The sequence below is a fragment of the Eptesicus fuscus genome, chromosome 6 (assembly GCF_027574615.1).
Source record: "Eptesicus fuscus isolate TK198812 chromosome 6, DD_ASM_mEF_20220401, whole genome shotgun sequence".
Taxonomy (NCBI): Eukaryota; Metazoa; Chordata; class Mammalia; order Chiroptera; family Vespertilionidae; genus Eptesicus; species Eptesicus fuscus.
In genome coordinates this window covers 31,214,074-31,230,402 of record NC_072478.1, presented here as the reverse complement: position 1 = coordinate 31,230,402, position 16,329 = coordinate 31,214,074, and the positions used below count along the sequence as shown (strand labels likewise).

Below are 16,329 nucleotides of genomic sequence, written 5' to 3'. Positions count from 1 at the left end.
CCCGCCATTCTCTGGAGCATTATCTCAATTCGTTGAGGTTCTGCCTCCGGGCAATTGTCAACAGATTGTCTCAAATAATCTCACAAAAATTCTTTACAAGTTTGAATGTTTGTTTGTTTTTACATTAACACTACCTATTATATTAGGTATTAAAATCTAATTTAAATGATGTTAAATTTCCTAGAGCTTCCATTCTCATCCAACATGATTTATTTTTATGCTCTAGAAAATTTCTAGACTCTCCAAAGGACACAATTTACTTATTACAACAGCTAGCTATAAAGGGCCATGGCTCTGATTCAGTCTATCTCAGGCAAAATACTTTGGTTATCTAATATCCAAAAATGGGCTACTAAGTAACCCTGAAAGACTCAGAGGAACCGCAGCTTGTCCTCTTCTGAAAACAAGAAAGCAGCTTAGAGGATTCCTGAGTTTGACTAAATATTGTCATAATTGGGTTCCAAATTTTTCATTAATGGCCCTGCCTCTGTATATCTTATTAAAATCAAATTGACCTGATCTAATTCAGTGGCACCCAGAACAGAAACAAGCTATATAATCTCTAAAGAATTATCTAAAACTTCCAACACCTTAATTATAAACTTTCTAACTTTGTATACGTAGTAATGAAAGAAATACCTTTAGAAATTTTAACTAAAAACTATAGAGATCATAGACCTGTAGGCTATAATAGTCAGCAACTAGACTCAGTAGCCAAAGGCCCCCTGCATGACAGCCATTTCTGCTATAGACAGATTATGCAAACAAACGCAAAAGATAGCCATGGGCTCTCCATTATGTTCCCCATTATGTTAAAGCTCCACTGAATTCTTATCACATTTTACATTTCTGTCAGCCAACTGGCTCTGCCTTCTGCACCTGATCTCATTTAAACTTCATGTAACAGTCTTAACTCAGAAACTTTGCTACTTTCTTTGCAGGATAAGGACATCCACAATTGCATTTTGCTTACCAACCACCTTCTTATTCCTAGCAATGGTTTATAGAAAACTCCTTAATAATGCTGACGTAATTTGGTTTCCAGATGAAAAAGATAAGCAGGAATGTTACAAAGCAGGATATGCAACAACTTCCATGGTGAACATAATTAAAGGTTCTTATTTACCTGAATAAAATCTGTCCAACAAGCCTAATTATTCTAACTCAAGGTTATCCATTGGTCAAAGATCAAATAGCCAATATTTACACTGACAGTAGCTATGGAAAACAGGTTGCAAAATTGTTAGATGTCATACAGAAATTAAAATAGTTGGCAATTATCAAAATTCCAGGACTTCTAAAGCTGCCACCATGAAAGCAAAAGGAAATTATTTAGCTGATGCTGCAGCTAGATCTGTTTTACCATTACAAACGGAAATGGACAGAGGTTCCACATAACCAAACTTTTATGGCTCTCAGAGGCAACCCTAAGCTTATACTGTCTGTAAACTAGAAAAATGTACCCAGATGGAAAGAAACATTCCAATAATGGGTGAATGTGTTGTATCGTAAATAAGCAAATGAGATACAAGACGCCTTAATGAGCCAATTAATTAGGAGTCGTTTATTGCGCGTGGCCCAGAGGGAGGTGTCTTTTCCAAATCTCTGAGCACCGCATACAGGAAGTCTCTCATATTTATACTTTTCGAGCCTCTTTGTTTGCTGATATTACAAAGGGCTCTGTGTGAGTTATTGTTACAGACAGTTGTAACCTAGAATACATGAGTTTGTACTTGGCATAAATGGGAATTATTATCAGTACTAGAGGCCTGGTGCACAAAATTAGTGTCCCTCAGCCCAGCCTGCACGCTCTCCAATCTGGGATCCCTCTCACAATCCAGCACTGCTGGCTCCCAACCACTCGCCTGCCTGCCAGCCTGATTGCCCCTAACCACTTCTGCCTGCCAGCCTGATCACCCCTAACCACTCCCCTGCAAGCCTGATCGATGCCTACCTGCTCCCCTGCCGGCCCGATTGCCCCTAATTGCCCTCCCCTGCCAGCCTGGTTGCCCCCAACTGCCCTCCCCTGCTGGCAGTCACACTTAACTGCCCTCCCTTGCCAGCCCGGTCGCCCCTAACTGCCCTCCCCTGCTGGCCTGATCGCCCACAACTGCCCTCCCCTACCGGCTATCTTGTGGTGGCCATCTTGTGTTCACATAGGGTGGCCATCTTTGACCACATGGGGGTGGCCATCTTGTGTGTTGGAGTGATGGTCAATTTGCATATTACCTCTTTATTATATAGAAATTAGTCCATTACATTGGATGGCTAGCTTGCAAGGTCAGACAGTTAAGTTTATCTTTTTCTATTATTTGAACTAAAAACAACGTCATTTTATAGAATAAGAGACTGTCTTAAAGTGACAGAGTTTATAATGACAGAGTTTACAAGACTAGGGACTATCTAACAATAGCAGAGAATTTCAAACAGCAGTTTTTTATACAAGATGGAGGTTACTATACTTCAAATGGATTTGCCAGTCCGTCGCCAACATTTGAGTGGCAGCCCAATTATTGACATAAAAAACAAACAGAAACCTTAACCATATCTGAGCAAATCCATTTAATTTATTTCAACTATTCCTTTCTAAATTTGTAAGTTTGATAAAAGTTATTGAATATCTAGGTACTTTGAAATAACATGAAATACTGAGACGCTGATTGCTAGACAAGTCTTAAGTTCGCCTGCTTTTGGTTTTTATTGCAGAAAGGCTGTAGAGTGGAATTGGTGTTGTTGATGAATGTCTTGTGCTTTACTGGAGATGTGTTTCTTAAAAGTGAGTGTAATTGCCAACAGAGGAATCTGTTTCTAAAGGTTATGAAATATGTTCATAAAAGCCAATCTAGGAAATACTGACTGCTTACGTTGTGCTTATCATTGGAAACTGAGGTTTCTAAATGTTAAAAACTCAAGTAAGTTGGAAAGAAATTATATCCTATATAATAAAAGCTTAATATGCAAATTGTCCCCTCAACCAGGAGTTCGACTGCTTGCTATGATGTGTGCTGATCACCAGGGGGCGGTGCAGAACATGGCGGGCCTCGACGACACGCTGTAACCTCTCACTGGCTACCTGGGGGCGGGGGTGACAGGGACGGAGGTGAGGTGAGAATGCGGGGTGTCCACCGAGCTTGCTCTCACTCCCACTGTTACCCTCCCCTGGGTCGCCAGAGCTCGTGCACCTGGAAAGGGCCCCCTCCCCTGACCCCACCTCTTCAAAACCTCCCAACCCCCCCTCGCCCTCCCCCGCCTCGCGCTCAGGTGCCAGGCGCCTGTGAGGAGCCTGCCCCACACCCGCGCGGCCTCTTTGGGTGAGCCTGGCCACAGCCACCAGAAGCGCAGGGGCCAGATGGGTTCCCATGCGTTCGCGCAGGAGCTGGTCTGCGCGGCCAGCCGGGAGAGAGTGTGCTGCCCGACCGGCTTCCATGTGGTGCTGCTGGGCAGCCCAGAGGCCCACGCTGCGCCCCGGCCCGCGACGTCCAGCCACACTCACCGCATCTCTGCATGGGGACTTGGGCGCCATGACTCAGGTGGAGGAGGGCATGCTGGGGTTTGGGGGTCCAGGTGCTGCCCAGAGCCCAGAGGTCAGCTGGGATCTGCCCTTCCACTCCAGATGCTCGCACTTCGATCGCTGGCCAGGCCTAGGGACTGCACCCAGTCCCGAATTTTGTGCACCGGGCCTCTAGTAATTTTAATAATGGAAGATATAAAGTGTAGAAATGCATTTTTAAGGGAAAAGGAAGAGAGTGAGTTATTCTTGGATTACATGTATAGGATTTATGTGATATGTTGTCTGTGATATGAGTGGTGCATTTTCTGCTTCCAAATGGCATAACTAGGATGTAATATTTTATTATCTAAAAGCGATTAAAATACTTATATAAATTAAACAGGACTCTGTGGTCTGGACAAAGTATTTAATATTAAAACCAGTTTAAATTTAATGAATGTCTTTTAAAGTTATTACCATAAAATATGTGTTTGTTTTACCCAGGTTTTCAAAAAAGGCTTATGTTATAGTCTTTTGGTGAAGTTGATAGCTTTTCAAATTTAAATTTTAAGGGACTTTTTTTTAAAAAATATATTTTATTGATTTTTTACAGAGAGGAAGGGAGAGGGATAGAGAGCTAGAAACATCGATGAGAGAGAAACATCGACCAGCTGCCTCTTGCACACCCACTACCTGGGATGTGCCCACAACCAATGTACATGCCCTTGACCGGAATCGAACCTGGGACCTTTCAGTCCGCAAAACGATGCTCTATCCACTGAGCCAAACCAGTTTCAGCGGGACTTTTTTAACCAAGAGATGACTTTGGGGTATTCCAATGGGCCCTGGAATACCTCAAAGATTTATTCTCTCCTTATAAAAGAAATTTTGAAAACTAAGTAGGCATACTTAATATGCTTGAAATTACATGGGAAGTTTTGCCAAATAATAATAATAACTATGCTCTATATTTATATATATAATTTTTATTAAAATACATGTTCTAGAAATTTCAGCCTGCCCTAGGGAGGAACTTGCAAAAATTCAGAACCAAATTCAAACAGGTAGATCTCAGGGGTAGCAAGTGTCCTGACAATGACACCATGTAAGCCAAGAATAATGGTTCCTTGTGGGGGCATCCCACAGTAGTACTCTGGATGTTTGGGGTCCACACATTGGGAGTTTATGAATTGCTTCCAATGTTCAAAGCACACTTCTGATAAACCAGGTGTAGCATTTTAAAGTCCTGCATATTATTTGTTCTTTATATATTGAAATTGTATATTGAATCTAAACAATATGGGCTTTATATTGTTCTTTTTGTTTTTTGTTAATCCTCACCTGAGAATATTTTTCCATTAATTTTTAGAGAAAGTAGAAGGAAGGGGGAGAGACAGAAATAGAGAAACATCAATGTGAGAGAGACACATCGGTTGGCCATTTGGTCACTCCTCACTAACCCCCCCTGCTGGCCTGGTCGCCCCACACAGCCTGCTGCTCGGTTGTTTGGTCGCCCCTCACTAACCCCCCTGCCGGCCTAGTTGCCCCACACAGCCTGTTCGGTCGTCTGTTCGGTTGTGATGGTCACTTAGGCTTTTATCCTATATAATAAAAGGCTAATATGCAAATCGACCAAATGGTGGAACAACCAGTCGCTATGACGTACACTTATCACCAGGGGCAGACGCTCAATGCAAGAGCTGCCCCCTGGTGGTCAGTGTGCCCCCACAGGAGGAGTCCACTCAGCCAGAAGCCCTGAGCTGGGCTCACAGCTGGCAAGCGCAGCAGCAGTGGCAGGAGCCTCTCCTGCCTCTGTAGCAGAGCTAAGGATGTCTGACTGCTGGCTTAGTCTCACTCCCCCGAGAACATCCCCCGAGGGCTCCCGGACTGCAAGAGGGCACAGGGCAGGCTGAGGGACCCCAGCCATATGCACGTTGAGGGTGACCAGGCTGGTGGGGGAGGGCCGTTAGGGGCAACCAGGCAGGCAGGCAGAGGTGATTAGGGGTGATCAGGCAGGCAGGGGAGCAGTTAGGGGCATTAGGCAGGTTAGGAGCCAGTGGTCCTGTATTGCGAGAGGGATGTCCGACTGCCGGTTTAAACCGGTTTAAAGTGGCAATCAGACGTCCCCCGAGGGTGCATGAATTTCGTGCACCAGGCCTCTAGTATATATAGATTATTGACTACATTCTCTATACAGTACTTTATTTTTTTTTAAAACTATGTTTTCTTTTAAAAAATATATATTTTTATTGATTTCAGAGAGGAAGAGAGAGGGAGAGAGAGATAGAAACACCAATGATGAGAGAGAATCATTAATTGGCTGCCTCCTGCATGCCCCACACTGGGATAGAGCCCACAATCTGGGCATGTGCCCTTGGCCGGAATCGAACCTGGGAACCTTCAGTCCACAGGCCAATGCTCTATCCACTGAGCCAAACCAGCTAGGGCCCTATGCAGTACTTTACATCCCTGTAACTATTTTGTGACTACCAATTTGTACTTCTTAACCCCTTCACATATTTCACCAAGTCCCCCAACCTCCCTCCCCTCTGGCAACCATTAGTCTATTCTCTGGATCTCCATTTCAATTATGTTTGGTCCATTAAATTGTTCTTTGGATTACACATATAAGTGAAATCATATGGTATTTGTCTTTCTCTGAGTGACTTAAGAATTTGACACTCTCACCATTCCTAGTGTTCAGTCCAGGGGCACCGGGCAGACCAGTGAGAAGGTATTAAAATGAAGCACACATGTCAGACCCGGATCGCAGAGAACTGCCTCCTAGCTCCTCCAGATCATGTCAGCCTCAGCTGCTGAGGTAACCACCCTCTCCAGCAACCTAACCCTCAGAGGACCCTGGGCTGGATGACCACACTGAGAATGGAGCGTGCCCTTCCCTCCTTCCACTTTATGATGCTGGCCACCCTGGGTATTCAACAATCTCTGCAGTTCACAACAGCACTTAGTCCCCCATCACCTTGTCCAGGACCTTCATCCCCGCCTCCCCTCGTGGTTTCAGCACCAGGCTTACAGGCTTCCTTTGCCCTCCTCTGGGCCCTGCAACACAGGCTCATCTTCCATGCCAATGACCCTGCAAACTCCTGGCTCAAGGTCTTGTTTGCTTTAATTCCAACCTCCATCAGGCTTCATCCTCAGTCCACACTGCTCCACCTCCCAGCTGCCAAACCCTTGAATCTTACTGTGAGTAGCAGCCTCTTTCTTCTTACCAATGCACTTCATCCATCACCCCAACAATCAGCTAACTAGAGTTAGAACACCGGTTATTTTATTCCCTTCCCACCCTATCTCAAAACTCCTCAGTCACCAGCTACCAAAGCAGGTATATGCTCAGTCTGACTTCCATGTCACATTTCAGTGCAGGCCCACCAATTCCCCACTTCTCTCTCATGACTCCCTCCTCCAGCTACCCTAGAATACTCAGTGTTATTGTGCACATTCCATGCTTGTCACCTCCCAGCTTTGGCTCATGCTGTTCCCTCACCTGGAAAGTTCTCCTTTCACATCTCTCCCCATCACCATCCTATCAGTCTTCTCAGGGTCTGCCTCCATTAAGGCTGTCTTGATTCTCCAGATCAGACCTAATCTCTCCCTTTTTTGAAACACCTAAGAACTTTGTGCCTCTTATGGCACTGCCTTCATCTTGAACTTGGGCTATCTGTGGATGTCTGAGCTTTCATTACAGATGCCAAGCATGCTGAAATAGGCCCTTCAGGCCCACCTTCTGAATTAATGCCTTCATGATTCCTTCACAGACACCATAGACCAACAAAGTCAAGTCAAGGTCATGGGCTCTGACCTCGTGGAGTTAGCTAGCTTTGCTATGACCTGTTTGGATTTTGGTTTGTTTTTTTTTGTTTTGTTTGTTTGTTTGTTTTGCGGGGGTTGGCTGCTGGGAACAATCCTAATCATGACCAGAGGGAATGCGTGACTCAGCACAACACTAGATAATGGAAACTGCCCAACAACCACTTTGCATATGCATGAGACTTTTGTATCAGGAACACAGCTGCCCACCCACCCTGCATGTTATCTAATTTAACACTCACAAACATGTCTAGGGGAGAGGGAGGGGGAGGTGAAAGGGGGCAAAGAAGGGAGGCAATGGGGGCCATCTGTAATAGTGTCAACAATAAAAAAATGTCTAGGGGAGATATTTTCTTATTTTAAGATTAAGACTAAGGACTTAGATGAGTTGACTAAGACTAAAACAGGTAAGTTAAGCTAGGTCACTTAACGGTAGGTGTTAGAACTGAGATTTGTTGCGGTTTTTTTTTTAATCCTCACCGGAGATATATTTATTGATTTTAGAGAGGAGAGAAACATCGATATCAGAGAAAAACATAGATCAGTTGCCTCCTGTATGCACACTGATCGGGGACCAAACCAGAAACCTATGTATGCACCCTGACCAGGAATCAAACCCACAAACTTTTTGGAATCAGACCCATGACCCTTCGGTGCACAGGATAATGCTCCAACCGACTGAGCCACCTGGCCGGGCCAGAACTGAGATGCTGAATCTGGGTCTGACTCAGAGATCAATGCTCTTTTAAATACCCCACGTTTGTAAACGTGTATACTTGTGACCTGTATCCTCACAAGTCACATTCATCCCCACATTGATGAGGTTACAGGCACAAATATAATCCATTGCTTACTCGCTTTTTATGCCTTTTTAAAAAAATCAAACTTATGAGTCAAAAGGAAATAAAACAACACTCTGGTTAAAACACTGTGTCTTCTGCCCTGGCCACTGTGGCTCAGCTGGCTGGAGAATCACCCTGTGCACCAAAGGGTCACGGGCCTGATTCCAGGTCAGGGCACATACCCAACCCCCGGTCGGGGCACGTACATCAAAGGCAACTGATTGATGTTTCTCTTTCTCTCTCTCTCCTCTCTCTCTCACCCTTCCTCTCTCTCTAAAATCAACAGAAACATATCCTCAGGTGAGAGGTAAAAAACAAACACACACAAAAAAACACTGTGGTATTTAGGAAATAAGCTCACTAGCCCTCAGCTTCTCCTTCTATCAAATTATCTGAATGGACCAGTCTGGATCAGGGGTGGCTTTCCATTTCAGTACTTCACATGGTAATTGCCTGGGATGTGCTTATTCTGATTTGGACTTTGTAGCCACCTTACTTTTGTTTGCTGACAACAAAGAACTATTGATAGGTTTACTGTTGATGTTGATTATATTGATATCAATTTACAATTGATATACTCATTATTAATGCATTTCCTTACCCTCTACAGATTAACATCTTTCCCAGAATGGCCAAGGGATTGGGAAGCCACAATGAACCAGAGAGGACAGAATCCTAGACCGAGAGGCAGAAAACTCGGTTCCATAGCCAATGTCTAAGCATTGTGTGGTCAAGTTCACCCCCTTGCCAAGCCTGTTTCCACATCTGCAAAAGTAAGGGTTGCTCTAGATTTTGCAACATCATTTGGCTTGGAGTGCTTGCAGACACCAGTCTTTTAGAAATCTTTATAAGGATTGCAGGGTAAAAGGCCTTGTTGGTCTTTGGTATCACAAGAATCAAGAATTCCGTAGGTGGAGCAGAACTCTCAAAGTTTCTACCCTACTCCTTATTCTCGCCAGTACTTTAGAATTTGGGTGTTGCCAACGTGATCTTTCTTTCTTTTTTTCCTTTTAAAATAAATATGCTTTCCTTTCCTCTGGCTGTAGGAGTAACATATGTTCCTAAGTAGGAAAACTGGAAAATACAAAAAAGTAGAAAAATGAGGAAATCATTCATAATCCCACCTGGGATTAATAATCCCAGAGATATTTGGGGATATGTCTTCCAGACATTTTTCTACATGTAGCTTTTTCCCCATAGTTGAAACCACATTGTATAAGTAGTTTGACATTTTGGTGGGTCAGTTCTTTTCACTTACTAAACCTAACACATATTTTCCAATGTCACCGAAATATTATTCTGAAAGACAGGGTTAGTGGTGCTGCGTACTAGTTTGCCATTTCCCAATGATTAGGCTTTGAAGCTGTTTCTCTAGTTTGCTATTGTAAGCAAAACTGCAAGGCACGGAACCTTTTTCTCTTGGAAATCTCAGGGCAGTTTTTTGTTTGTTTTGTTGTTGTTTTGCAGTTTCTAAGTTCCAGTTCCAGTCCTTCACACAGAATCAGGCGGGCCGCAGGCAGCTCTGCGAATACCAGTAATTCCTCTCGCTTCAGGAAAAGCTTTCTCCCTATAGAAGGCAATTCTGGAGTCCTTGGAGAGGGTTAATTACTTAACATTTGGAAAGACACTGTCTCTACTCACACGTACTGGTTTAGAGCCGGGTAACTGTTTTAACCTCCTTTCGCGGGGCTCTCACACTACAGCGATCTGAACTTGAGGGCTGGAAATCCCGAAAGGCAACTTCTAGGCCGGAATCCCGCCCCCTCCGGCGCCGACTCACCACCGCTGACCGGGCGCCGGGTGCCCTTACCTAGGCAATGCCAACTCCTCCTCGGCGCGGCCGAGGGCGCTCGCGACCGATGGCAGCGCCAGGACCCCGTCCAAGTCGAACACGACCGCATGCAGCGCCATGGCGGCCCGAGCCTCAGCCTCCCCTGGGACACTCAGCGCTGCGAGGCTTCGCACGAAGTGTGGGCGCCTGCGGACCTGCAGACCGCGGGCTACTGCCAGATCCAGTCCCGCCTTGTCCCCCTGCCCCAGCCCCGCCCCTGCCCTGGGATTGGTCAGACCCTCTCATCCTGCGCCCCGCCCCCTGCCCCAGCCCCGCCCAGGTGCCCGTCTCCGCCCCGCTCCTGCCCTGGGATTGGTCAACCCCTCGCCCTGCCGCCCCTTTGCTCCGGGCTCGCTTCTCGACCCGGTCTCCCAGGGTTCCTCCCGGACTCAGTTTCCACCGCTTCCAGGCACCTGGAGCCGGGGCTAGAACTGCACTTCTGGACGAAACACCTGTCGCCTAAAATTCAAGTCAAAAATACCCCCGCGCTCCCACAGTAACTCCTTGAAAAGGGAACTCAGATTCTGGAACATGCCGACTGCTTAATGCGAACTTGCCAGAGTTTCACCAATCTGGGCAGCGCTAGAGAGAAGGGAGGCCTGAGGAAGAGCCTGGGGCCACGCACAGACCCTTTAAGTGAGTGTGTGTGTGTGTGTGTGTGTGTGTTTCAGTTGGTTGGAGCGTCGTTCTATACACCCTTGGAGGCACAGGGACAATCCCTCCTCCCCTATCACCCGTTATCTCTTCTACTGAATCATCACTCCCATACTAACCGTAATGGACTGAATGTTTGTGTCCTCCCTCCCCCGCTCCCCCCCCCCTTTCTATGTTGAAGTCCTAATCCCAGTAGGGCTGATATTTGGAGATGGGCCATTTATTTATTACATTTACTTACATTTATTTCTCACAGTTCCCAAGTCTGGGAAGTCCAAGATCAAGGTGCTGGCCAGAAAGGTTTCATTCTGAGGTCTCTTCTCTTCGCATGTATGTGGCCACCATTTCACTGTGGGCTCATATGACCTCTTTGTGAACCAACAGGCAAGACAGCAAGTTCTCTGGTGACTCTTCTTGTAAGGACACTAATTCCATCTAGCCTTAAGGGAGGGATCTAGCCTTAAGACCTCACTTTACCCTACATGCAAACACCCTCACCTGAAGGATTTATCACACACCAGGTAAGCCAACTTCCTTCATTTCCCATCCTAACTACCCCTCCTTGCATGGTCAGGTCCCCACATGTCACAGAAAGCAGGTTCCAGGGACAAACTTGGGAGGAGACACAAACACACTCCAAACTCCTCATTATGTCCACGATCTGGTAAACATGCATGGAAATGGATTCTTAAGGTATAGACCAAGGACAGAAAGTTGAAATAAGATCTGGTGACTGATGGAGATGTGTTTTTGAGATATTTTGGTTTAGTCCACAAGTTTGAACAGCTGGTGTGTGTGTGTATGGGGGGTGGGGGTGGGGGTGGTTTGTATTAGTCAGGATTCTCCAGGAGATAGATATATATGATGAGGTTTATTTTAGGAATTGGCTCACATGGTTATGGAGGTTGAGAAGTCCCGTGATCTGCTGTCTGCAAGCTGGGGAGCCAGGAAAGACAGTTAGAACCAGGAAAGACTCACTCAGAGCCAAGGCCTGAGAATTTGGGGTGGGAGCCAATGCTGTAAGCCTTGGTCTGTGACCAAAAGCCTGAGAAGCAGGAGCACTGGTGTCCAAACGGAGAGAAAAATGGAGGTTCCAGCCCAAGCAGAAGGAGTGAATTCATCCTTCCGGCACCATTTTGCTCTATTCAGCCCCCCCCCCCCCCCGCCAAAAAAAATCGGATGGTGCCCACCTCATTGTCAAGGAAGTTCTTCTTTACTCAGTCTACTGATTCAAATGGTAACCTCTTCCAGAGACACCCCCACAGACACACCTAGAAGGAATGTGGGTGTGTGTGTTTTTCCAGCTATCTGGACATCCTTAAGACCAGTCAAGTTGACATGTAAAATGAACCATCACAGGGTGGTAACTAACAGTCTGTTCCATTTGTAGTCTGTGCAAAGTGACAATGAGGACAGCAAAATGGAAGACTTGGGGAAATAAGGGTGTTTTAAATGTATGACCTGCTACTTTCCTCCTCATATGAGAAAACTCATGAGATACTCCCTTCTCCAAGGCCTTGGAAAATACAACGGTGTGGGAAGACTATCATCTTGATTACTTACGGGGGGTGGGTGTGGGTATGGAAAGTGGTTTGGACTGAGATTTCAGTTAAGGATACATTTCAGTACTCGATACATCTTCATCAGTCTTGGGATAAAATAATAAATAAAATCAATACCATGTCTTTGGGGGGAGTCACAAGGATTAGGAACACCCTCATAGACCAAAACAATGCGGCGGAGATGGCAGCGTTGGTTACCACCACTCTACCTAAGATGGAAGGGTCTTTGTAGAATGTCAGTGGATTGTTGTAAACTGAAGTCAGTGTCTCCAATGACAGAAGCTGATCCCAATGGGATCCCTATTGCTGCCACCACCAAATGCCCACCTCCCCAGCAGCAGTGACAAACCCTGAGCTCCAAATAAGGCCCCTGAGGCCTGGGGCTCAAATTATTCCTCTGGTGGCAAGCTGATTACATTGAACCCCTTCCATGATAGAGGGGGCAACAGCTTGTCTTTTGTAGAATAGATGCCGCTTCTGGAGAATGGGAGGTGGAGGGAGAGGCTATAAGGACTAACTCTAACTTAATGATCTTTTACAACAATGAGGGCTGTTTCTGCCTCTATTTCTTTCTTTACTTTGTTAATTTGTGTTATTTTCTGCCCTTTATAGGCAGCGTGCTTTTGATAAACTTCACAATTTACTCCATGGGAAACACAATTTCAAGGTGACAGCGTGCCAGGAGTGGAGCAAGAATGGGCATTGCCCAGAGAGGCTAGAATGAAGCTGGACGGAGTCACTGATGAGGCTTATGGGTTAGGATGAGCACTTATTTCTGAGAGGTACAGTTGCCTTGTGTTAGTGTTCTAACTGCATTTTCTTAGACTCGGTATTTGCCTGTTTGACATCCATTACTCAGAGCCAAGCGAATGGCCAGGGTTGTTTATGTCTCCCCTGTGATGCAGCTTTTATGGGCATACAAAAATTACATTACAAATCCTCCAACCAATCCTGATCAACATCCCCCACCACCTCCTTTGTCTCCCTCTCACACACCAAACCAATATTTGCTCTGCTCTAAATCACCCCAGGACCAGGTAGCGGACAACTAGAGATCATCTTAATGCGCACAGCTTGCCAACATTATTCAAACCATCCACTCCTAAGCGGCTTACCCTGTTCTTCTCCGTGTCTTTCTTACAGAAACTCTGATAAATCCCCTGGGCCATGCTTTCTCCTTTGCCCTTTCTGCCCTTGGCTGGCCCTGGTGCTTCCCCGTGTGACCCTGTATAGTGTACCATGACTCCTCCTTCCAGGGACCTGTGACGATAATTTTTTCATGGCAATCATTCTGCCGTCTGCATGTCTTACCATACTTGATTAAACCAATTCTGGGTACAGATTTTAGACCAGTAAAGTGTCAGCATTTTTCTCGAAGTGTAACGATGAAGACTTGGGTATGCCTTGATGTTAGGAACCATAGAGTTAGGTTTGGAGGGGCTTCCCAGCATTTAAACTTCTTTGAAATATCTTGGGAATGTCCCCACCATGAGGGTTCCACAGAGAAGCTCAAAACACCAGAATCCTGCTTCCTCAGCCTTCCTTCCATCTCACTCATGGGCACGTGATTAATCAGATGCGTCTGTCCTGGCCTTTGTACAGGGAGCTAGTGACAGGAGGAAGGAGGGACAGAGGAGAATTAATTCTGGCAGCGGTGCAGCAGCAGCATGAATGGCTGGTTCCCAGGCACAGCAGCGACAGCAGCACCAGCCACAGTACAAGGCTTTGCATCCAGGTCTGCGGCTGCAGGGTCCACCGCGCAGGTGGTGGTTGGGATTTTGGCTCCAGTCTGGCTGATGTTTCCCTGCTCTCACCTGTGCCCAAGCAGGTTCTCCAAATTTCTAAGTGTTTCTGGGAACTACCCATCATCCTTGGATAAAGTCATTGGCCGCTTAAAAGTAAATCACTAGGCTTTTATTGCTTATAATCAAGAACCCTGATTGATACAATCTATAATTATTTTCTTTCTGTCCTCATTTCTGTCTCTCTCTTTTCCTTATTTCATTCCTTCCTTCCTCTCCTGTCTTCCTGTCTCTCTCTCTGGAGAATGTATGTATTAAATACTTATATAATTTTAAATAAACACACACACACAATATATATATATAGTTGCTTGCAGGGAGAGCGCATCCCTAGTATATATATGTACTAGAGGCCCGGTGCACGAAATTCATGCACAAAGGAGGGGGGGGTGTCCCTCAGCCTGGCCTACACCCTTTCCAATCTGGGACCCCAAGGATTGGGTCTAAACCGGAAGTCGGACATCCCTCTTGCAATCCAGGACCACTGGCTCCTAACCGCTTACCTGCCTGCCTGCCTGATTGCCCCTAACCCCTCTGCCTGCCAGCCTGATCACCCCTACTTTGCCCCCCTGCTGGCCTGATTACCCCTTCCTTGCCTCCCTGCCAGCCTGATCGCCCCTACTTGCCCCTCTGCCAGCTTGATCACCCCTAACTGCCTGTGCCTCAACCCTCAGTCTGGCCTCCCTCTATGGGAGGCTCCCTGGCAGATCAGAGGAAGGCACCGCCCCCATTACCCCACTGCTGTGCCACTGCCGGCCTGAGCCTCAGCCCTTCGCAGCCACCCATGCCTGCCTGATCCTCGACCCTCGCAGCTGCTGCATCTTTGTCTGGAAGGACGTCCGGAAGATGTCCACTCTAATTAGCATATTACCCTTTTATTAGTATAGATTTGGGGACCATTATAACCACGCAGAACTTAAAGAAAACACATGGCCCTGGCTGGTTTGGCTTAATGGAGAGAGCATCGGCCTGTGGACTGAAGGGTCCCAGATTTGATTCTGGTCAGGGGCACATGCCTGGGTTGTGGGCTCGATCCCCAGTAGGGGGCCTGTGGGAGGCAGCTGATCAGTGATTCTTATCATTGATGTTTCTATCTCTCTCTCCCTCTCCCTTCCTCTCAGAAATCAATAAAAAAATTTTTTTTTTTAAGAAAACACATGATCTTCACTTTGGGCTTTGTCATTTTACAATATCCTTTGTGCAGTATTTAACTTCTCTCAACTTTCCTTTACCCACCCTTAAAATGCAATCTATTTTGGGGAAGATGATCAGGAAAGTGATTCTAGTGGGTAGAAGTTTTTTTTGGAGGGAATGGGGTCATGAAAATAATTAAAAATTGAGCATGGTGATAGTTGTACCACTCTGAATTTACTTTAAAAAACCAGTTCATTGTACACTTTATGTGACATGTACAGTATATGAATTATATCTCAACAAAGCTGTTCTTTTATTTCTTTTTAAATAAAGACCAGTCTTATAATCAATTGCAGATGTTTTCAGAGGCCCCCCAGGATTTGCTTACCGCGTCCCAAACCACGGCTGCGACTCCCAGTTGCCTCCAGTCCTGGTGGATCTGGATGGTGTGGTTTGCAAAGGAGAAGGTGGCAAGAGACTTGTGGAATTTCTGCAACCCCATTCCCGTGGTCTCCTCATAGGGCACCAGGGCCATTCCCACTGTGCCAGCTCTCTGCTTCCTTTAACCAGTTGGGCAAAAAAATCTTGCATGCTCTGGCCAGAAAGTGCATTTTCTCTTAGGTGGCCCGAATGCTTTTTTTAAGGTTGTTTTATGGATTCAAAAGAATAAACAGAGATGTGGAAAGCTTTTGTCAAATTCCTTTTACATGGTTCTTCCAGTCTCATGGGAAGTGAGATGTGGCTCTGAATTCATCCCAAAGGGTGTCTTTGGGCAAAAGCACCCAGAACAGCACAACTCCTGCAGGATGCCCTACACACTTTGCTGTCAGGACTCAGGGGGCTTGAGGGTGAGCGAGGCAGTGGTGCCAGCACAGGACCCAGGAGAAGGTAGCGCTTTCTACACTGCCCAGGCCATGTGGACTGCAGCTGCACCCGCCCAGGTGGGCAGGGTGTTTCTGATGTTTTGTTTTGGTCTGGCCTCCACCCCATCAGCCACGGACCTGTGTCTGCACTGAGACTGTGGATGGTTCGATGGTCCTTCTTTTTTGGTAGATAGTGGACGCACTCCCACCTCCCGGAGACTGGCAGTTAGACACTGGTGGCTTCCAAGTCGCTCGCAGGGAGAGCGCGGCCCTAGGTCCAGAACAGACTCGGGCGTCCTTGGCTAGGAGGCCTCTCCGGGCTA

At 46.3% G+C, this 16,329-nt stretch overlaps 1 protein-coding gene and 1 long non-coding RNA gene across 2 annotated transcripts in view; one reads left to right on the top strand and one right to left on the bottom strand.

Moving 5' to 3' along the window:
* The window catches only part of EPHX2 (epoxide hydrolase 2), a 60,777-nt gene extending 50,601 nt beyond the window's left edge, over positions 1 to 10,176 (bottom strand). Inside the window, exon 1 of the mRNA XM_008150736.3 lies at positions 9,971 to 10,176. Within this exon, the coding sequence (XP_008148958.2) occupies positions 9,971 to 10,071 (101 nt within the window). The 5' untranslated portion in view covers positions 10,072 to 10,176. The remainder of the gene's footprint in view (positions 1 to 9,970) is intronic.
* An 853-nt stretch (positions 10,177 to 11,029) lies between these two features.
* Positions 11,030 to 14,189, top strand: LOC129149312 (uncharacterized). The gene is made up of 3 exons (XR_008556229.1): positions 11,030 to 11,166; positions 12,820 to 12,989; positions 13,810 to 14,189. It is a non-coding gene; the product is annotated as an uncharacterized LOC129149312 (long non-coding RNA).
* Positions 14,190 to 16,329: the final 2,140 nt, after the last annotated feature.